General features: G+C 35.6%; 2 protein-coding genes, 1 long non-coding RNA gene, 1 other non-coding gene and 1 pseudogene across 7 annotated transcripts; 2 read left to right on the forward strand and 3 right to left on the reverse strand.

Annotated features, from left to right (window-relative positions):
- Positions 1-899: 899 nt before the first annotated feature.
- On the forward strand, positions 900-4,203 carry LOC111438778 (annotated as a pseudogene).
- Positions 4,204-12,370: 8,167 nt separating this feature from the next.
- LOC111438777 (subtilisin-like protease SBT5.3) lies at positions 12,371-16,031 on the forward strand. The gene is made up of 11 exons (XM_023076656.1): positions 12,371-12,457; positions 12,532-12,641; positions 12,725-12,822; positions 12,909-13,070; positions 13,178-13,286; positions 13,375-13,894; positions 13,982-14,079; positions 14,538-14,783; positions 14,861-14,975; positions 15,082-15,295; positions 15,385-16,031. The coding sequence occupies exons 1-11, from the start codon at positions 12,374-12,376 to the stop codon at positions 15,924-15,926; spliced, it is 2,298 nt and encodes a 765-aa protein (XP_022932424.1). The 5' UTR covers positions 12,371-12,373; the 3' UTR covers positions 15,927-16,031.
- LOC111438779 lies at positions 12,426-15,752 on the reverse strand. Its single transcript, XR_002709724.1, has 4 exons — positions 15,624-15,752; positions 15,409-15,550; positions 15,124-15,243; positions 12,426-13,787 (listed from the first exon to the last, which is right to left on the reverse strand). It is a non-coding gene; the product is annotated as an uncharacterized LOC111438779 (long non-coding RNA).
- A 426-nt stretch (positions 16,032-16,457) lies between the features above and the next one.
- On the reverse strand, positions 16,458-18,795 carry LOC111438773. 4 transcript variants are annotated; one of them, XM_023076651.1, is made up of 2 exons: positions 18,435-18,795; positions 16,458-16,561 (listed from the first exon to the last, which is right to left on the reverse strand). In XM_023076651.1, exon 1 carries the CDS (start codon positions 18,636-18,638, stop codon positions 18,435-18,437), a length of 204 nt encoding a protein of 67 aa, XP_022932419.1. In that variant the 5' UTR covers positions 18,639-18,795; the 3' UTR covers positions 16,458-16,561. The 4 variants fall into 4 exon arrangements, with proteins under 4 accessions (XP_022932419.1, XP_022932420.1, XP_022932421.1 ...); XM_023076652.1 differs by lacking the exon at positions 16,458-16,561 and adding an exon at positions 17,110-17,171; XM_023076653.1 differs by lacking the exon at positions 16,458-16,561 and adding an exon at positions 18,182-18,197.
- A 3,235-nt stretch (positions 18,796-22,030) lies between these two features.
- Positions 22,031-22,103, reverse strand: TRNAK-CUU. Its single transcript has one exon. It is a non-coding gene; the product is annotated as a tRNA-Lys (tRNA).
- Between the last annotated feature and the right edge of the window lie 1,069 nt (positions 22,104-23,172).

The following is a 23,172-nucleotide window of genomic DNA, read 5'->3' on the forward strand; positions in this document are numbered from 1 at the left end:
ATCAAATAAATTACAAGGATATAAAAATAGTAATAAATGGAAATAACATAAGAAAACAAATATCTAGATATTTACCTTATAATAAAATATCATCTCAAAGATGATATGTACGGTAAACTATAATTTAATATTAAATATCTTTAACAAGATGTAAGAGTTCCTTTTTAATAATTTAGAACATCGAGGTTAGAAGAAAATCTCTTGAACTTATTCTAATAAAAGTTAATGAACTTATTCTAATAAAAGTTAAACCTTGCACAAAATTGTAATGGCGTAATCATGTTCTAATTAACAACATATGCATAAATTTGAAATAAAGCAAACATGAAAAATGAAATAAATATACTATCAACTACTAAATGAAAATTAATGCATACTATAGGAGCGATTCCGTTATCTAGAAAAGATCAGGGTATGACTTCAACAGTCGTTCCAACATTCAACGTCATTCGTGCAAGGGTGTTTTATAATCTGAAAAATAGAAAGGTAGCACGTGGAAATATAAGGGTAACAAGCGGCTTAATAAGTCAAATATTAATAAGTCACCCAATTATTGAGGTTAGTAATTGCATATATGTAATGATCGAACCAAATATTAAAAACATAAATTAAAAAATATGTCAATATTATTTCATATTGCTTGGATTATAATCCAAATATTATTTATTTTGGTACAACTTAAAAAAGAAAAATAGATGTTTTGAAGAATCGACTTATTATTGCAACGAGCTCTTTTTAAGCAATCCTTCAGACCCGAGATTTGGGGTGAGAATTTAGTGGAAAAAGGTTTGAGATTGTTTTCTTATTAAAAAAAAAAAAAAAAAAAAACTTAATTTTATGTTAATGAATTATGAGCATTGCAAGAACACAACTGGCATTGCCTTAACAATAATTTCAGTTCTCTTCTCTGTACTTTCTTAAATTGGGACAATCACACACTCCAATATAACAAACAAAACAACAATACCTTATTATAAAATGCAAAAAAATTCAAACAATTCATCAAACAAAACCCATGGACGTCTCAAATTTTGCTTCATTTCTTTTGATTTTCTTTCTCCAAACATCTACCATTGCCACCAAAAAGGCAAATTCTTTCGTTTTATTTCCCGTTTCGAAGATTCAATTTTTGTTTCATCTAATTCTCTTTTTCTCATGCAGCCATACATCATATACCTCGGATCGCATTCCCATGGTTTGAGTCCTTCCTCGTTGGATCTCCAACTTGTAACAAAATCTCATTATGATTTACTGGAATAAGTGTTGGGAAGGTGAAGCTCTTTCAACTCATCGGACTCAGTTACTTACAATAGTTATTCTCACTATTCGTTATCCTTCTCTATTCATTGTGCAGCAAAGAGATAGCCAAGGAAGCTATTTTCTACTCATACAACAGATATATCAATGGCTTCGCCGCAATGCTCAATGAAATACAAGCAGCAGATCTTGCAAGTAAATTGATCATATGTTTTTGAAGTCAATAGGCTATTCCCTTGGTCAAATAAACTTGAAACTGATGTTGAACAAATATATGGTAGGAATTCCAAATGTGATTTCTATTTTTGAAAGTAAGGAAAGACAATTGCACACAACAAGATCATGGGATTTTCTTGGACTAGAAACACAAAAAACAGTTCCTTCCGACTCTATTTGGAAGGTTACGAGGTTTGGTGAAGATGCAATTATAGCTAACTTTGACACAGGTTCTATTTTTTTTTTTTTTTTGTTCTGTTCTTGGTCTTTGTTTTTTGTTAAGACTATGTTGGTGTTGTGTTTTTCTCTAACTTCGTGCAATTGGAAGATAGGTGTTTGGCCAGAATCTAAGAGTTTCAGTGACGAAGGATATGGGCCCATCCCTACGAGGTGGATGGGCAGTTGTCAAAGTGGCGCTGACCCCAACTTCCGTTGCAACAGGTCAAGAGCTTCAATTCATCCAATATATATCTCTTTTTCTTCCATTATGGTGGAGTAGATTTGAAATGGATACCTTAAAATGCAGGAAGCTAATTGGAGCAAGATTCTTTAACTTTGCGTATGGTCCACTCAATGGCAGCTTCAATTCTTCAAGGGACCATCATGGCCATGGAACCCACACTTTATCCACAGCTGGTGGCAACTTTGTCTCTGGAGCTAATGTTTTTGGCTACGGAAATGGAACTGCCAAAGGTGGCTCACCTCGAGCCCGTGTCGCGTCCTACAAGGTCTGTTGGGAAGCGGAAGGTGGAGGGTGTTTTGACGTGGATATCTTAGCTGCCTTCGAAGCTGCCATTGGTGATGGGGTTGATGTTATCTCAACTTCTCTAGGTGGAATTCCCACAGACTTCCTAAACGATGGGCTATCTATAGGAGCCTTTCATGCACTTCAGCATGGCATCGTTGTTGTTTGTTCGGCTGGGAACTCAGGACCAGCTCCTAGAACTGTATCAAACGTGTCACCATGGATGTTAACAGTTGGAGCTAGTACCATTGATAGGGAGTTCACAAATTTCGTAGTCCTTGGGAACAAGAAGAAACTTAAGGTACTTGCTTATATCAAACACAACCTAAACTTAGAAAACTTGAATGAGTTCTACTTTCTATCTTAACTATGTCCCAACTATCAAAAACTAGGGTGCAAGCCTTTCTTCTAAGGCATTGAAAGTTGACAAGTTCTACCCTTTAATCAACGCTGTGGATGCAAAAGCCAACAATGTCTCCGAACTTGATGCGTGAGTATTTTACTCCATTTTTTCAAAAGATCATAAGAAAATGAATGAACAACTAAGAACAGACTCAGCAGAATTTCCAAATAAACTTATACTGAATTCTTACAGGGAAATTTGTGAGGAGGGAACACTTGATTCCTCTAAATTAAATGGGAAGATTGTGGTTTGCCTTGTTGGGGTTAATGCAAGAATGGCCAAAGGTTATGTGGCTGCTCAGGCAGGTGCGGTTGGGATGATCCTGGTTAACAATCAACAAAGTGGGAATGAGATTAAAGCTGATCCACACATCATTCCAGCATCCCATGTAACCTATAATGACAGTATAACCATCTCCCAATATATTAGCTCTACAAGGTAACTCCCTATGTTTCCATTTTTTTTCTCTTCCAAAGATTGTTATTTCCCCTGCATATTAACATATACTTGATCAGAACACCCATGGCTTACATCAGTTCAGTAACGGCAAAGCTCGGTGTCACGCCAGCCCCAACCGTGGCTAGGTTCTCAGGAAGAGGCCCAAGTATAATCGAGGAGTCAATCCTCAAGGTTTCTTTTTCTCAAGCTTTAAAACGTTTCAATTCAAATGCATGCTAATGTTGTAAAGATAAGGAAGATCATTTATACTAACAAGTTATGTTATGTTTGAGATCAGCCAGATATAACAGCACCAGGTGTGAATATAATTGCGGCTTACCCCGATGGAATACCATTGGCAAATCTGCCCGTTGATGATCGTCGAGGTCCTTTTATGGTATACTCTGGCACATCCATGTCTTGCCCCCATGTTTCTGGCATTGTAGGCCTTCTCAAAACCCTAAATCCCAAATGGAGTCCAGCAGCCATTAAATCAGCAATTATGACCACAGGTTCAATCATATACAATCAAATAAAAGCATCATATCAAAACAAATGTTCATGTAATTGAAATAAATTTCCATGAATTTCATCTCTGCAGCCAAAACAAGAGACAGCAGCTTACATCCAATTGTCGACCTCGACGGAGTGATAGCAACTCCATTAGCATACGGCGCAGGACATGTTCATCCAAACAGCGCGATGGACCCTGGCCTCGTTTACGACATTACAATCGACGATTACCTAAATTTCTTGTGCTCTCGAGGCTACAATGCAACGCAAATGAAAAAATTCTCAAACAATACATTCGTTTGCAATAAATCATTCAAAGTGACTGACCTTAATTATCCATCCATCTCAGTCGCGGATTTGAAAACAGGCCCTGTGACGATCAATCGAAAGGTGAAGAACGTGGGAAGTCCAGGGAAGTATGTTGCTCGAGTAACGTCGCCTTTGGAAGTTTCAATCGTGGTTGAGCCGAGTACATTGCAATTTAGCGCCATGGATGAAGAGAAGAGCTTCAGGGTTGTGTTGCAGAGAAGTGGAAAGGGAAATCAACAAGGTTATGTGTTCGGAACATTGGAATGGTCAGATGGGAAACACAGTGTTAGAAGCCCCATTGCTATCAATTTGGGGAAATAGTTTCGAACTTGTCTGATTGAGTGCTAAAGATTTAGAACAAATGAAATTGATTATTCCCGAGTGAAAATAGAATTGAAATCTATTGATATTCAATAAGCTTATCTACCAATAATAAAAAAAAAAAAAAAACATAAATTAATTAAATATTGAGAATAAAATAAATTATACTATAAATCAAATCATAAAGAAAGAATATCAAGATATAATATCTAAGATATTTCCCATAAATAATATATACTTCAAATATTTTATCTCAGTACTCCCCTCAAGTTGTAGAGGGTATGTCAATCACACTCAATTTGCCTCTCAAAAAATCAAATTGGTGTCATCCCAAACCTTTAGTGAAAATGAAACATAACACGGTATAATGATTCCAGCTTGTAATTTTTCTCGAACTATATAACAATCTATTTCAATGTGTTTTCGTACGTTCGTGAAAAATTGGATTGGTTGCTATGTGTAATGCTGCTTAATTATCACAGTACAATAATGTTGGTTCGGACGGTGGAACTTTCAAGTTTTGGAGAATGTATCTTAACCAAGTTAACTCTAAACAAGTATTTGTCATAGCTCGATACTCAGCTTCTGCTGATGATCTGGACACATTGGTTTGTTTGTTAGACTTCCAAGAAATAATTGAATTTCCAAGGAAAATGCAGAACCCAGAAATAGACCGTCTGGAAGTTCAACAACCACCCAATCGCAATATGCTTGTAATCTTAAGTTATTTTCAGATGGTAGTAGAAGTCCTTGACCAGGAGTACCTTTGATGTATCTCAGAACTCGAAGAGCTGCCTCCCAATGTGGTTTTCTTGGTTCATGCATAAATTGACTAAGCATACGAACCGAATACACTATGTTAGGCCTAGTAACGGTTAAATATATTAATCTGTCAGCCAACCATCTGTATTTACTTGGATCATTCAACTTTTCTCCTCCTGTTAGAGAAAGTTTCAGATTTTGCTCCATACAAAATTTTTCTGGGCGTACTCCTGTAAGACCCGTGTCTTGAAGAATGTCTAGAGCATACTTCCTTTGAGACATAAAGATTCCTTTTCTAGACCTAGAAAATTCAATACCGAGGAAATATTTCAAATTCCCTAAATCTTTGATAAGGAATTTCTCGAGTAAACTAGTCTTGAGATGTTGAATTTCTTTGAGATCATTGTCTGTCAACAGAATATCATCAACATAGATAAGAGCTGCAGTGAAAGAAGTACATTTACTCTTAGTAAATAAAGAGTAATCTGCTTTGAACTGAGTGTAGTCTACATTTTGTATAGTGGTAGAGAATATGGAGAACCAATTGCGAGAAGCCTGTTTTAAACCATAAAGAGATTTATGAAGCCGACCTTGTATTCTCCCCCTATCGGCGAATACCTGGTGGTAAAGACATATAGACTTTCTCGTTTAGATTACCATGAAGAAAGGTATTTTGAACATCCAACTGATGAGTTACCCATTTTTTAGCAGCGGCAATAGTGAGTAAGCAACAAAGTGTAGTAAGTTTCGCGCTGTAGGAGAAAATGTCTCTTTGTAATCAACACCTTCAACCTGAGTGTATCCCTTTGCTACCTGTCGAGCTTTATAACGCTCAACAGAACCATCAGAGTTGTGTTTAATCTTGTACACCCAACAACAGGCAATAGCTTTATGACCAGGTGGTAGAGGAACAAGAGACCAAGTATGATTACGTTCCAAAGCTGCAATTTCATCATTCATAACCTGCCGCCATAATGGGTTGCCAACTGCCTCATCATAGGTTTTAGGTTCTGTCTGGGCTGTAATAAGAGCTAGAAAAACGAGAGAATGAAAGGTAACGAGTAGAACGTCGGAGTGGAACTGATATATCAGGTGGGATAAGATTAGATTTAGTGGGTAAATCTGGTGAATTTGGAACGGATGAATTTGGAAAAAGAATAGAAGGCGGAGGAGACGACGAAGGAATAGAAGGGGGAGGACTATTAGAATGGATGTTGGAGTAGGATGGATCATGAAGCGGTAAATTGGGAGTTGAAGAAGCTAATGTCAAAGTTTGTGAAGCTGATGAAAAAGAAAAATCATCTTCACAAAATTTAACATCACGACTGATAAAGAATTTTTTAGATTGCATGTTATACAACTTGTAATCTTTGTGACCACAAGGATATCGTATAAAAACACAAGGAATTGCCCGAGGTTCAAATTTTTGCTTAGGATGTACTACAGTTGCATAACACTTACAACCAAAAACTTTAAGATAGTGAAATGTAGGTCGTCGTTTGTAGAGTGCTTCAAAGGGTGTCTTGTTAGATAACAATGGTGATGGTGTTCTATTTATAAGATGAACAGTACTTAAAATGCATTCTCCCCGAAAATTAAGTGGAACCTGTGACTGAAAAAGAAGAGACCTAGCTTACGTTCTACGACTCCATTTTGTTGTGGAGTATAGACACAAGTGTGCTAAAATTCAATGCCACAAGAACTAAAAAATGGTTGTCTGATCTAACTATCTTGATAGTAGTATAAAATTGAGTTTGAACGAATTTAACAAAGTTTACTAACAAATGATGTACTTCTGATTAGTGTTGCATAAGAAAAACCCAAGTACATCCGAGTAAAATTATCAACAACAGTGAGAAAAAAACGCAAACCAAAATGGGTTGGAATTTTATGTGGTCCCCAAACCTCACAATGTGACAGATCAAAGGCAGAATAGGTTGTTATTGAACTTCTTGGGAAAGACAACCTAGTTTGTTTTGCTGAAGATTTGATTGGAGATGAAGAAATATGATAGAGACCTCCGAATTGTTTACCCGAGCCAATCATCTTCCCCGTAGCCAAGTCATGCATAACACAAGAATGAAGATAGAGTTAATAAATAATGCAGATACTGGAAATAAACCAAATGAATGAAGGCACACATAAAACATTCTTTAATTTTAAGGTCAGGATTAAAGGAAACATTGCTAGTATGTGACACATGTGCTGTCTCTCCATTAGGCAAATTTATCGTAGATATGGTGGTAGCCTTTGGTTCAGTCATAACAGAAGCTTTAGATACTATATGATCCGTAGCTTCACTATCGAGAATCCATGGATTAGAACTTGTAGAGTTAATGAATAATGCAGATACTGGAAACAAACCTGCAACATTGATGTTATTATCAAAATTACCAAAAGGACGATGATTGAGTGCAGATAAGGCTTGTACAATCTGTTGAAATTGCTCTGAAGAAAAATTTAAGATGGAATTAGGTGACTATTCTTCTGTATTCAACTGAGAAATATCGGTCATATTTGCAAATGATCAATATCCTCGATTGTTGCATTGATTGATTTGTACTGCCCTTCTAGAATTATTTTTCTGTTGACATCGATCTTCTGTCTGTCCCCTTCTATCACAAAATTTACAGTGAAACCTAAGGATTCGACACTCATCAATTATATGACCACTTTTATTGCAGTGTTCACATGATTTATCCTTGGCGAATTTTGAATATGTTGTTTTCTTCTGCACTGCTAATGCAATCGAAAAATTCTTAGTAGGTTCAGAAGTTACCTCACGCTCCATCTCTTCTTGTACGAGTAATGAATAGGCTTGCCTCAGGTTAGGTAATGAAGTCATCATCAATATGTTAGATCTCACCGTTGTATAAGACTCATTGAGCCCCATAAGTAGTTGCATCAACTTGTCTTCTTCGCGTTGATCAACATGTATTTGACGTTGATTACAGTTAAATGAAATATAATATTTATGGGGCTCAATGAGATATTATTGAGATATAATATTTGGAGTATATATTCTTTATGGAATATATCTTAGATATTATATCTTAATATATAGTATATTTTATTTTATTCTCAATATTTAATTAGTTTATATTTTCATTATTGGTCGGTATTAGTTGCTAGCTTGTATACTATTTAAACCTTATGAATATCAATGAGAATACACACCTTCGATTCCAATTCTATTTTTCATTCTTAACATGGTATTAGAGCACCGATCTTGGTATTCTTAAATATCAAAATTTTCTCTATAGCGAAATCAGCCAAATCCAGCTTCAAAATTTCGGATGTTGATTTAACACATCCTTATTATATTCATCACTCTGATTAGTCACGATATTCACTCGTTCCAATCAAATTAAATGGAACAAATTACCAATCTTGGAGTAAATCAGCTATGCATGCTCTTATTGCCAAAAAGAAAACTGGCTTCATTGATGGCACAATTGAAGAACCGTCTCAAGATGCAAATTCGACCGAATTTAAACTCTGGAACCAGTGCAACAGTATGATAATATCTTGGTTAACTCATTCAGTTGAAGCAGATATCGCTAAGGGTATTATTCACGTCAAGACAGCTCATCAAGTGTGGATTGATCTTCACGATCAATTCTCACAAAAGATTGCTCCAGCAATTTTTCAGATACAAAAGTCGATAGCAATGATGTACACAGGAAACCATGACACTGTCAGCATATTTTACCAAGCTCAAAACACTCTGGATGAATTAGAAGTGTACCGCACACCTTCGATTTCAATTCTATTTCTATTTCTCATTCTTAGCATTATGAAAAATCACAATATAAATTTCGAGTAAATTTTGTGTTCTACGTTAACCATGAAAAGCTATCAAAGCCTATTGAGGTGTGTTCAATCGACAAAGTATTCGTGAAAGGAGAGTGATGAGATTGTTTGACCTTGTTTATGGGGAGATCTCTTGTCGAATATTTTTCTTTCTAAAATGTTTTTATTTAGCAAAGTTTCATATAAATATTGGAGAGTTCATATGACTCGGGACCTAACGAACTACTCAACCTAAATCATATAAATTGGATTTCGTTAAGTTCTTTTTAGATTTTGGTTGGGTTAAATTTTTAGAAACTCAAAAATTCAAGTCGATATGACTACGAGGATATGGTGATGATAGATTGATAGAACGATATGGTTAGGGTATGTTCTTGCAACGGTATGACTATGAGACGTTCAAGAAATGATATGGTTAAGATGTGTTACTATAACGGTAAGACTAGGATACGTTCATGCAACGATATGATTTCGGATATGTTAGGAAACAATATGACTAAGGTATGTTAGGAAACGATATGGCTAGGACATGCATATGGAAACAATATGACTACGAAGTGTTTACGAAATGATATAATTATGATTCGACATGTGAACGAAGGATATATATATATATATATATATATATATATATATATATATATATATATATATGTTGTGATATGATATGAAATATGTTATNATATATATATATATATATATATATATATATATATATATATATATATATATATATATATATATATATGTTGTGATATGATATGAAATATGTTATAATACGAGATATGTGATAAATTGGCATGTTTATAATATGATATATTGTGATGTGAAATGTATGGTATGTATATGACGAAAGTTGTTATGTCTGGAAGCATGGAATATTATGATTTGACATATTTATGTAATCTAAATGATATGATATGATTGACATGCAAAACAACGAACTAGCATAAAATACAACCCTAACGTATGCATGAAAGATATGATAAATGATATAAAAAACGATATGATATGTACGAAACGCCAACGAGATTGTATTAAAAGATAATGAAAATGGAAAAATATTGGGACCTCATGCAGTAGGGGATACCCCTATTCCTTCACGATGGTACGAACGCGTACACTACTAGGCATCAGAACGACCATTATGTTTTACATAATGCTGCCGTGACGGTACTACTTCTAACAGGTGTCCGGCACAAAGAGCTACCAGAGCATGCTCGCTCGACAAGGAAAGGGGCTCAGCAGTGTACAAACCGACTGATGGATCCACACTCGCACGTGTAGGTCGTGTGTAGAGTATATGGTACACATCCAAACTGCCCGTTAGAAGATTATCATAGGAAAATAAACTGTTATGATAGGTCCCGTCATTGCATTCACATGTTCTTGCATTTAACCCCAATAGTGGGGTCACTTACTGAAGTTTTCTTCAAATACTCAAGTCACGTGCTACTTCTATTTCAAGTTAAGGCAAGGCATTCCTGTACGACTGACGACGACATTACAACTCAAAACCATGGCACATGCATAGAGTAGTCGCATTTATTTTCTTAGACTTAGGCTAGAATATGATGTTTTTAATTTAAACGTTTATTCATTTTATTTAGTCTTGTTGTGTCGTTTTAAAGGTGTTCTCAAAACATGCAAGTCCATTGCTGGGTTTTAAGATTAAGATGATTTTTCATAAAAGTTTAAATGAATTATTTTCGCATTCAATGTTCATGATATGTATATAGTAGCAACCTTAAATTAAGTAGAAATTTTTGTGTCGTTATAGATGGTATCAGAGCTCTAGGTTACAGATCTTCTAGACTAGCCTACGATGTAGGCTTGGCGTGTTTCATGGTCTCATCGTCAATGTCCCATCTCTGTCAAGTATGTCTTACGTAAGATAAGAAAATGAAATGTCGTTGATTGCGTATGTTGTTACTGCTTGGTCATTATAAACTATAACTCATAATTGAATTTTTACAATATTGACTATATTATAGTTGACTGTGTTATTGTTGACTTAAAACTATATTTATTATATAATGATTTTGCTGAGAAATGTCATATGTTTCAGTTAGATGTCTCAAACATAGATAAATTATGCAGTATTATGACCATAGAGATGAAAAGGAATGTACTGTCGTATACTTATAAGTAAGTAATTTCAAATGAAATAAAAATGACCCAGGAAGCTTGATAAATGGCAATATCTTATAGTATGCTATAGATATTAAAGGTGGTAGTGTCCAAAGAATATTTTGTCACTATGAAGTGTGCGAATATGAAATTAAAGTATCGGTATAAAAAAAAAATGATTTGGACTTACCACTTGGAGAAAAATTGAATTAAGACCATAAAAGTAAAAAACGATGTATACTTAAATTTATTTAACCTTTAGCAAAGTTTAGAGAATGTGACTCGTAGAACAATGTTATGCAGGAAATTAGTAAAGCTATTGATCTAGTTGATGGAACCATCGAGAAAAAAGTGAGGATTTGGGGCTTAAGATTGAGTAAGTTGGCTAACCTTAGTGTCCACATGAACATTGATTTCAACGAGGGGCTTGAGTCACAAATCTCCTAAATGAATTATGTTTCTCATGAAATTTTAGGAGAATGCTCAAAATGACATTATAATGTTATGTATGAAATTTGGTGACCATTATATATCACTAAAATGACTAAAATGCCCCTACAATTATGTACCACGAGCTTATGACCAAAGTGACCTCTAAATAACATGAAATTTGATGAGTTGCCTTATGTCATACTGTAAAGGGATTATACAAAGTTACAAGTTAATTGGAATATGTTGAAGAATTAAATCAAATTTTTGGGTGGTAAATGACCAAAAGACCCTTATGAAAATTGTATGTTGTTTTCAAGATTTTAGAAGGCTCAAAATACTATAGAAAATTATATGAGACTCATTTATGATATTAAGGATAAGTATACGAGCCCACTAGGTGGGTCCATGTGCACGTGCGTGGGCCATGTGTGTGAAAGTACCACACATCCAACCCTGCACGAAATAGAAAGAGTCCAAGGTAATGTTATAGTTTCAAAGAATAGGTCTCATCATTATATGTGTATGATTACATTACTAACCCCAGTAGTGGATGACTTAATGAGTATGGCTAAAATACTCCAGCCTCATATACTAAAATATTCAAGTCACACCCTTATTTTTCAGGTAAAGGCAAAGCATGGAAGCCACATGCTACCCTTATTTTTGAGGTAGACGTAAAGCATCCATGACGATGAAGGCTGGAATGACCATGTTAGTCGAAATAGGATGGTAATATGCATTGATTTTCATTTAGGGGTTGATAGGTAACTTTCATTTTCGTATTCAAATATTATGTTATTTTTATTTTATTGTTTTAAATTAAATGTGTAAGTCGATGACTAAAACGTCATCCTTTTATGCCCCGTGAGATGGATTATAGCCATTACCTACTTTGCAAGAACACAATGGCGTTACCTTAACAATAATCACTCGCTCCAATTTTAGAAACAAGTTGGAACTTACATTTAGAACTACACAACAATACGTTATTATAAAATGCAAAAAGTTTCAAACAAACCATTCAAACAAAAGCCATGGAACTCTCCAATTTTTCTTCATTTCTTTTCATTCTCTCTCTTTTCTCCGTTCTCCAAACATCGACTATTGCCACTAAAAAGGCAAACTCTTTCGTTTTATTTCCCATTTCGAAAACTCAATATTTGTTTCATCTAATTCTCTTTTTCTCATGCAGCCATACATCGTATACCTCGGATCACATTCTCATGGTTCGAGTCCTTCCTCGTTGGATCTCCAACTTGTAACAAAATCTCATTATGATTTACTAGGATCAGTGTTGGGAAGGTGAAGCACTTTAGATTCATCGGGCTTGGTTTCTTACAATGATTATTCTCACTATTTGTTACCCTTCTCCATTCATTGTGCAGCAAAGAGATAGCCAAGGAAGCTATTTTCTACTCATACAACAGATATATCAATGGCTTCGCCGCAATGCTCAATGAAAAACAAGCCGCAGATCTTGCAAGTAAATTGTTCATATGTTCTTGAAGTCAATAGGTTATTCCCTTGGTCAAATAAGCTTGAAACTGACATGGTACAAATATATGGTAGGAATTCCAAATGTGATTTCTGTTTTTGAAAATAAGGAGAGACAACTACACACAACAAGATCATGGGATTTTCTTGGACTAGAAACACAAGGAGTTCCTTCCGACTCTATTTGGAATGTTACAAGGTTTGGTAAAGATGCAATTATAGCTAACATTGACACAGGTTCGTTTTTTTTTTTTTTTTTTTTTTTTTTTGTTCTCTGTCATTGTTTTTTGTTAGGACTATGTTGCCGTTGTGTTTTCCTGTAACTTCATGCAATTGGAACATAGGTGTTTGGCCAGAATCTAAGAGCTTCAGTGACGAAGGATATGGGCCCGTCCCTTCAAGGTGGCTGGGCAGTTGTCGAAGTGGCGCTGACCCCAACTTCCATTGCAACAGGTCAAGAGCTTCAATTCATCCAATATATATCTCGTTTTCTTTCATTATGGTGTAGTAGATTTGAAATGCATACCTTAAATATATGCAGGAAGCTAATTGGAGCAAGGTTCTTTAACTTAGCCAATGGTCCACTCAATGGCAGCCTCAATTCTCCAAGGGACCATCAAGGCCACGGAACCCACACTTTATCCACGGCTGGGGGCAACTTTGTCTCTGGAGCTAATGTTTTTGGCTACGCAAATGGAACTGCCAAAGGTGGCTCACCTCGAGCCCGTGTTGCGTCCTACAAGGTCTGTTGGGAAGCGGAAGGTGGAGGGTGTTTTGACGTGGATATCTTAGCTGCCTTCGAAGCTGCCATTGGTGATGGGGTTGACGTTATCTCAGCTTCTCTTGGTGCAATTCCCTCAGACTTCCTAGACGATGGGCTATCTATAGGGGCCTTTCATGCAGTTCAGCATGGCATCGTTGTTGTTTGTTCGGCTGGAAACTTAGGACCAGATCCTACAAGTGTATCAAACGTATCGCCATGGATGTTAACCGTTGGAGCTAGTACCATTGATAGGGAGTTCACAAATTTCATAGTCCTAGGGAACAACAAGAAACTCAAGGTACTTATATCAAACACAACCTAAACTTAGAAAACTTGAATGAGTTCTACTTTCTATCTTAACTATGTCCCAACTATAAAAATCCAGGGTGCAAGCCTTTCTTCTAAGGCATTAACAGATGACAAGTTCTACCCTTTAATCAACGCTGTGGATGCAAAAGCCAACAATGTCCCAGAACTTGCGGCGTGAGTATTTTACTCCTTTTTTTGAAAAGAACATGAGAAAATGAATGAACAGCTAAAAATTTCCAAATAAACTTATTGTCACGGCCCAAACCCATCGCTAGCGGATATTGTCCTCTCTGGGGTTGCCCGAATGCAGATATTGTCCTCTTTGGGCTTTACCGAAAGCAGATATTGTCCTCTTTGGGCTTTACCGAAAGCAGATATTGTTCTCTTTGGGCTTTCCCTTTTGGGCTTTCCGTTAAAGCCATATCGTCCTCTTTGGGCTTGCTCTGATACCATTTGTAACAGCCCAAGCCCACCGCTAGCAGATATTGTCCTCTTTTGGCTTTCCCTTTCGAGCTTCCTTTCAAGGGTTTAAAACACGTCTGCTAGGGAGAGGTTTCCACACCCTGATAAAGGGTGTTTCGTTCTCCTCTCCAACCGATATGGGACATCACACTTATATTGAATTCTTACAGGGAAGTGTGTGATGAGGGAACACTTGACCCCACCAAATTGAATGGGAAGATTGTGGTGTGCGTTGTTGGGGTTATTGCAAGAGTGACCAAAGGTTACTTAGCAGCTCAAGCAGGGGCGGTTGGGATGATCTTGGTTAACGATGAAGAGAGTGGGAATGAGATTAAAGCTGATCCACACATCATTCCAGCATCCCATGTAACCTATAATGACAGTATAACCATCTCTCAATATATCAGCTCTACAAGGTAACTCCCTAGGTTTCCTTTTTTTTTCTCTTCCAAAGATTGTTATTTCCCCTGCATATTAACATATACTTGATCAGAACACCCATGGCTTACATCAGTTCGGTAACGGCAAAGCTCGGTGTCACGCCAGCCCCAACCGTGGCTAGGTTCTCAGGAAGAGGCCCAAGTATAATCGAGGAGTCAATCCTCAAGGTTTCTTTTTCTCAAGCTTTAAAACGTTTCAATTCAAATTCATGCTAATGTTGTAAAGATAAGGAAGATCATTTATACTAACAAGTTATGTCATGTTTGAGATCAGCCAGATATAATAGCACCAGGTGTGAATATAATTGCGGCTTACCCCGATGGAATACCATTGGCAAATCTGCCCGTTGATGATCGTCGAGGTCCTTTTATGGTATACTCTGGCACATCCATGTCTTGCCCCCATGTTTCTGGCATTGTAGGCCTTCTCAAAACCCTAAATCCCAAATGGAGTCCAGCCGCCATTAAATCAGCAATTATGACCACAGGTTCAATCATATACAATCAAATAAAAGCATCATATCAAAACAAATGTTCATGTAATTGAAATAAATTTCCATGAATTTCATCTCTGCAGCCAAAACAAGAGACAGCAGCTTACATCCAATTGTCGACCTCGACGGAGTGATAGCAACTCCATTAGCATACGGCGCAGGACATGTTCATCCAAACAGCGCGATGGACCCTGGCCTCGTTTACGACATTACAATCGACGATTACCTAAATTTCTTGTGCTCTCGAGGCTACAATGCAACGCAAATGAAAAAATTCTCAAACAATACATTCGTTTGCAATAAATCATTCAAAGTGACTGACCTTAATTATCCATCCATCTCAGTCGCGGATTTGAAAACAGGCCCTGTGACGATCAATCGAAAGGTGAAGAACGTGGGAAGTCCAGGGAAGTATGTTGCTCGAGTAACGTCGCCTTTGGAAGTTTCAATCGTGGTTGAGCCGAGTACATTGCAATTTAGCGCCATGGATGAAGAGAAGAGCTTCAGGGTTGTGTTGCAGAGAAGTGGAAAGGGAAATCAACAAGGTTATGTGTTCGGAACATTGGAATGGTCAGATGGGAAACACAGTGTTAGAAGCCCCATTGCTTTCAATTTGGGGAAATAGTTTCGAAATTCTCTGATTGAGTGCTAAAGGATTTAGAACAATAGGGGATGACAAAATTGATAGCTTATTATAAGATATGGTTGTCTATCAAGTTGTCGTAGCTATTTTCATTTGAAACTACTCACTAGTCAGTATATGTTGGTACATTCCTTTTCATCTCTATAGTCAGTACATTCCTTTTCATCTCTATAGGCATAACACTGAATATGTTAATTATGGTCATAGCACGTTCATCTTAAATCATGCCTTCGTTTTTTGAATATTCTATCGATCGTGGTTTCCTAATTTCCACTTTTATTCTATGGTCGTAAGCTAGTCTATAGAATCTATAACGACCCTATTTTTCTAATGAAATAGAGTCGTTGCTATATGCATGACATGACTGTTAACTGTGGAAACATTCTTTTAAAATATTTCAAAAACGAAGGCATGGACTTGTGCGTTAAAAATCAAATCCTTAAATCGATACGAAAACATATAAGAAACGAGAATAGACAATATATTCAAAAACTAGAAAATAACACATTGTCTTGCTCTAACCTAAGAGTATAACATGAAATGCAACTACCCTAACACCGGTTCCATGGTCTTCACGCATTACCTCCATCATTCGTATAGAGGTGTCTTGCCTTTACCTAAAATGTAAGAGTATTTCTTAAGTGACTCCAATATTGGGGACGTGAAACACAAACACATACAACATGGTGAGACTTATCATTTAAAATAGAATAGTATGGCCTTAGCTCTTTCCAATCCGGGCAGGGTTGGATGTGTGGTACTCCTCACACATGGCCTATACCTGCACATTGACCCACCATGTGGGCTTGTATACGTACCCCAAGGTCTGGTTTAGTCGTGTTAAACATGTTAACGCATCGTTGGTCACCAGGAGGTAAAGGACCACATGATATCATGACGAACATAAATATCGAAAGTACGCATCGATACTAATTTAACATAACGAGGGAAGTATCCCGATACACATGAACACACAGTTATGCATGAGATCCTCATACTTTCCATCACGACATAATAAAATGATGCAAGATAACCTCCATTCTTTCCTAACACATTAAACTTGATCACATATCACACATATGACACATGCAGGGAACACTAGGCACGTGTCATCCTACATAAAATAATTATGTCGAATCGACAGTGGAGCCATTTAATTGAACAAGGCTCGAGTTACTAATTATTCTTGATACTAGTCTGAATCTACTCCTCAAAATCCAATTCAACCTTAGATCCATGTTACGAGGATAAAAATCCAATTAAAACAAAATGACTTTAAATGATTTTGAGGATTACGGGGTTAAAAATCTAATTAATACAAAATGATCGGCCACCTTGTAGTCCAATTATTGAGTATTCTAGAAATTAATAAGTTTATATTTATAATTAGCCTAAATAATTCATTTTAGACTTTGAACCGTAAGTTCCTTAATTTTATTAAATATTTAACAAATTTTTTATCTTTCAATGTTTCATGGAATATAAGTATGCTTAACCAATAAAATGCCTACTAACGTACCATTTATTAGATTCTATAATTTCACATTATATGTGAGAAATATCTCATCTGGATTTTTTCCAAAGTTTACTTAACCATAAAAGCACTAGTGTTATTAACCCAACCACACATTACTATATTAGAGATTCAGTGTAAATGGACATATTAATCCTGAATTTATAAAATCAAATTATCAATTAGTCAATATTTTCATAATTTCAAATTTTCAAATATAGACTTTTTCACTCTGATGCATCTTAATTTTATATATTTTTTTAAAGTAAGTTTCGAGTCATTGGGTCATTTTTAATTTATTATTTTTTATTATGTCATTTCTAATTTATTATTTTTGAAGAGTTCATTTTTATGATGCAACGGGAGAATATTAAGAAAATTTCTTAGATACGAGTATATTACTTTATTTCTTTTTATAAATTTCAGATTATTTTTCTTTTTAAGAATATTTAATAATATATTATAGTTTACTATATATATATATTATATTATAGAGCAAATATATATGTATTTTTTTACCTTAGGTATATTTTTACTTTTTATTTATCTTTCCTATCCTTTTAATTTATTTGGTTATAAATAAATAACTATAATATTCATTAATTATAATATATATATAAACTATAATATGAAAAATACTGTTTGCAATATAGCTATAATGAAAACACAAGTGACCACTCGTAGTATGAGTTCAAGAGTAAACTCCCAACACAAAACATTTTAAAAAAATTATTTGCATCCTATAATAAAAAAAATAAATAAATAAATCTTCAAATCAATCTCGTCCTAAAACCTATTTTTCAATAATTTTATTTAAACCAGTATTTATCGTAGAAAAGAAGTAAAAATCGTGTAAACCGTAATTTAAACAAGACGATTACGAGAATGATATGCAGCAGCACATAATATCCCTAAATTAAAAAAAATAAATAAATAATAAAAAAATCGAAACGAAGATCCACAGAAGAGGAGAAAACCTAGAAACGAGGAGGCGGAGCAGCGAAGAAAGGCCTTCCGCCGCCGCCGCCACTGCCGCAGATACCTCCGTCGCAGAAATCGGCCTTATCTTTAATCTTGTGAAATCCGTCTTTGAAAACTCCGAATCCGAAGAGGAATCCGACGGCCACGACCACCAGAATCAGGCACGTGCACAGCATGCACACCTTTCCGAAGCAGCACATCGTGGCTTCGCCGGCCGGATCTTGGTTACAGTAGTTGCGAATTAGCGATTCAGAGGAAGAAGGAAGACGGAAGACGGAGGATCGGAGTGTTTTGAACGGACTTTGGATTTGGATTTGGTTTGGAAGAGTGAGGTTTGTATTTCAAAAGGAGTTTTGGTTTTAGACTACGGCTGAGGAAGACGTGAGAGTTTTGATTACGTGAGGAGGGTTTCAAGTTTGAAACATTCTTACACGCAACCATTTTGGGCTTTTTGAAAATGTATTAGTCTAAACCCACCCCTAGTAGATATAAGTAGATATAGTTAAGACTTATAGTTAAGTTTGGTTAAGGTCGCCACATTTTAAGAAGTGTCTGTAAAGGATATTTCTTTTCTTTCGTCAATCAATATGAAATCTCACAATCCACCCTCCTTTAGACCTAGCATCTTCGTGGTGTCACAGTTCTACATCTTTTACCGTGCAGGGTCGTGATCTTGACATGCTCACAACTAGTCTTAAGTGGAAGTAAGCCTCATATATATTTTTCACCCCGACTTTGTGGCTAAGATCTTAGGCGAGGTTTGTCTTTGTCAATCGAACATCACTTGTGCGGAATCCAAGTTTGTTCAACCACACACGTCGTCTGTGCGTGCATGTTCAATCGTCTGCGACACATTCGACTTATCTCTACGCTAGATCAAGTCATTCGGCTCAACCTTGCGTTTACTCGGGCCAAGGTCTCTCAATACAACGTTGCATCTCATCTTGTCAACTCAATCTCCATCGACAGGATCCATATGTCTTGACGCCATCCCGAGCCTCGGGATGTCGTCGGCCATCATAACTCGCTCGGCACACTTGCCCACATTATGACACACGTATGTGCCACAGGGTAGCTCACTTAGGCCACAGGACTCAAGGGTGGTGGAGAGATAACACCATGGTACCCCTATAGTATATTTTGAGTCATTTTCAATTTTCCGACATGATTTTGGTGAACAGTCATACAGTGTCATGCATTGTCCGTCCGATGTCTGATTGACACCAAATTTGACGAGCATTCATATTTCATATGGACGAACTTAACTCTCGAACTACATGCCCAAATTCTTTTTGAAACTCCGACTTTTGAGGTTAAGGCTCGGGGCCCTACCCGGCCCTTCAACAGACCTATCTTTGCCCTTCATGTCTATTTTGATGTCTCTGTCTTGCTTATGTCTCAACTTGTCTTCAATGCCCACCTCGTGTGGTGATGTGTTGGATGATGCATCGTCCTCCTCGATCGCATCATGGCGCTCTTCTATATTGGCCCGCATGTGGCCGGATGGGCGTCTCTTGAGGGACGTCGCTTTGCTTGTCATGACGTGAGGGTCACAACCTACTCTCTTCATAGTATGGTTGTGACATTTTCCCCCACTTAACTTAGTCATCGTCCTCGACGTACTCGGGGCACAATCGTATTGCAGATTGTGACAGCTGACACATCGCTCAATGTCCGGCTCTGATACCATTTGTAACAGCTCAAGCCCACCACGCACAGATATTGTTCTCTTTGAGCTTTACCTGTTGGACTTACTCTCAGGGTTTTAAAATGGCGAGACACTTGTTGGAATAAGGCTAGACCATCTCCATAGTGGATGCATTTTAAAACCTTAAAAGGAAGCTTGAAAAAAAAAACCTAACGAGAACAATATTTATGGCTTAGGCTATTACACCTATGATCCTTTGGTCGATAATTTATCCAAACTTATAATCTTTTGATCGATAATAGAAGCTGAAAAATCAAATCTTTAATCTCTTTGTTATGAAGACGCCACCTAATATACATTAGGTCGGTATGAATATATGGCTAGGTTATATATTTAAAAAATGTTATTGTTTTATTTAAAAAATAAAATTAGGACGATATTACCCGAATATATATATATATTACTTATTTTTAAATCTCATCGGATTCATACTTCAAATATATATTTTCTTTTATTTATTTAATATACGAAAAGTCATTACCAGTACCCAACTTTGTTGTAGAGATAAAAGTTCTTTTCGAATACAAAGTCATTTCTATACCCCTAGAAAAACGCTTAGTGATTACAGGGTTCAATCCCGCTATCGTCCACACTAACATCAAGCAACTAGACGGGGTGAAGATGGTGCATGCTCTACACTTGAAATGGATTATCACCCATGATGAACACTTTTATGATCATTCTCGTGGTTGAAGATGAAGCCTCGAGAGAGCTAGTTCCCATATAGATATAATGTTCGACAATCTATCTAAGTTTTGTCCCAACACATCGGGATAGACTATGAAATTAAGTTATCAACACGGATAAGACCTTCCTCAAAAAATGTCTATCATATATATCCACAGAGTTAGCGGAACTTCAAGCTCTCTTTCAAAATTAACTAATCTATTAAATAGAATATTAATTTTTTAATTTTACGTTCAATAAGTTGAGAGATGTTAAGAAATAAACTGCTAATGGGCTTTGAGATGGGCCTGTATTTGTTATGGTCTCCTCACAAATGGGCCTTGTAAGGCTTTTTGTTCAAGCCCATTGAAGCCCAATGGATTGCAAAGACCGAGGACATCACAAGTGAATGAGTTGTAAATATGGTTAAATGTTTTTTTTTTAGTAAATTCTTGAAATTACTCTTGGACGAAAATACCCCTATGTTAGATTTTTACTTTTTATCCAAATTAAAAATAAATAAATAAATAAAATTACATAACTTTTGAGCAACCGACTATAACGATGGACCGAACTCAACCTAACTATAGAATTTTTTGAGTTGGGTTGGTTCGAGTCATTTATATTTTTTATTTTCAGACCTTACTTACAATTTGCAACTTAATTTCAATATATATTTTATAAAATTAGCTTCAATATAGGTTAAGATCAAACAAATTAGGACCAATATTGGTTAAACCAAGGCTGGATCGATTCCAAAATCTGCCACATGTTGAAGAGCCTATGGGCCCACCTCGACCACGGCAAACCAAGGCGGGGCTAAGGTGAATTCTTTTGACTTTGAGTGTGCAATTCACACACCTACGATCCGCAGAAGAGCCATTGAACCTAGTTTAACCCTTCTCATCCAATCCTAATCGGAAGAGAAAATGAAAAAACCCTCAAAGTCGTTTCACATATAAATACATTTCAACTCCAGATGAGAAAATTTAACGTCACTGTGATTCTCTAAACTCTTGTTACATTGTCATAGCTCTAGTCTAACTTAAGCATTGAAGACGGTGTGGCAAGAATCATTTCTTATCCGAAGACAATAATAAAGTTATTATAATGAGGTAAAATATACTAATTCTAATAATTTATTAAAAGAAAACTGTAACAATTTTTGTACCAACATTCCTAAAAATCAAAAAAATCTAAAACATAAACAAGATTAATCGCCCACCGTGGGGCTCGAACCCACGACCACAAGGTTAAGAGCCTTGCGCTCTACCAACTGAGCTAGACGGGCTTATTGTCTCTTTTGCACTCAAAAATATATAATCGAGCTTTAAAGAAAATTTGTAAGTATTTTGATTGTTATAAAAGTATTGAGAACTCATTATAAAAATAAATTTGTGAGATTTTGTTATAATATTCACAATACATATAATCGTCGAAAACTATCGTGTGAAATAAGAATTCTTTAGATATCGACTGTATAACTCTACTAAATCTTCAACATATAGCTAGTTTGATAAGCAAAAATTCTTCATTTTTAGAGTGATTATTGAGTTAACCCTTCTTGACACGTTTTTTTTATTTTAGTTTTTAGTCCTTTAATGATCTATCGAGTCTTAGTAAAATGAATTATATAGATATTTCCCGTGCTCTTTTGTTTCCAAATAGATTTGTTCATTGGTAATGGCAATCACATGGGTGAGAATATATACCGATACGTCTCTGGCTCATTTTTAGTAATGAGTAAAGCAGTCAAGCTACCGCACATATCTGTTCTAATAATTTAGTGGTTGGGTAGGTTTGAATCATCGACTCTCTATTTTTTTATGTATATATAGCAACTTACAATCCTTCAATTATAGAAAGAATTAATGGATTAAAGATTTTTAAGTTAGATAATGAGTAATTTTTTTTAATGAAAATTTTAATAACAATTAATATATATTTCGAACAAAAAAAAAAAAAAAAGATCAACCAAAATTATGGTTAATTACAAAAACTACCTATATTTATTTAATTTCTTAATTATTTATTCTTCCATCTCTCTTTGAAACAATTTTTAACTATTTAAAAAGTAATTTTTTAAAAGTTATATTAAAATAGAGGATAAATTTTAATTAAATATTACGAATTAACCTTTTTTATTAAAAATAAAAAATTTAATAACTAATTCAAATAATATAAACTAATTTAATCCAAAAAAAAATTAAAGAGGACTATTTTTAAATTTATTATTTAATAAAAATTATTTGAATAAAAAAATTTAGATTTGTTTTTTAAAATATGTGTTCGAAAAAGAAAAAAAAAATTTGATAGGTTTATTTATTTGGATAAAATAATTAAGTATTGACGGCCAAAAT

The sequence above is a fragment of the Cucurbita moschata genome, unplaced genomic scaffold (assembly GCF_002738365.1).
Source record: "Cucurbita moschata cultivar Rifu unplaced genomic scaffold, Cmos_1.0 Cmo_Scf00082, whole genome shotgun sequence".
Taxonomy (NCBI): Eukaryota; Viridiplantae; Streptophyta; class Magnoliopsida; order Cucurbitales; family Cucurbitaceae; genus Cucurbita; species Cucurbita moschata.

Excerpts from the sequence above, each read along its gene's own strand:
- LOC111438773 (XM_023076651.1), bottom strand. The coding sequence starts at position 18,638 with ATGTGCTGCTTCGGAAAGGTGTGCATGCTGTGCACGTGCCTGATTCTG.
- LOC111438777 (XM_023076656.1), top strand. The coding sequence starts at position 12,374 with ATGGAACTCTCCAATTTTTCTTCATTTCTTTTCATTCTCTCTCTTTTC. Across the intron at positions 12,458-12,531 it reads CGACTATTGCCACTAAAAAG|CCATACATCGTATACCTCGG; the intron begins GCAAACTCTTTC and ends TTTCTCATGCAG. Across the intron at positions 15,296-15,384 it reads ATCAGCAATTATGACCACAG|CCAAAACAAGAGACAGCAGC; the intron begins GTTCAATCATAT and ends TCATCTCTGCAG.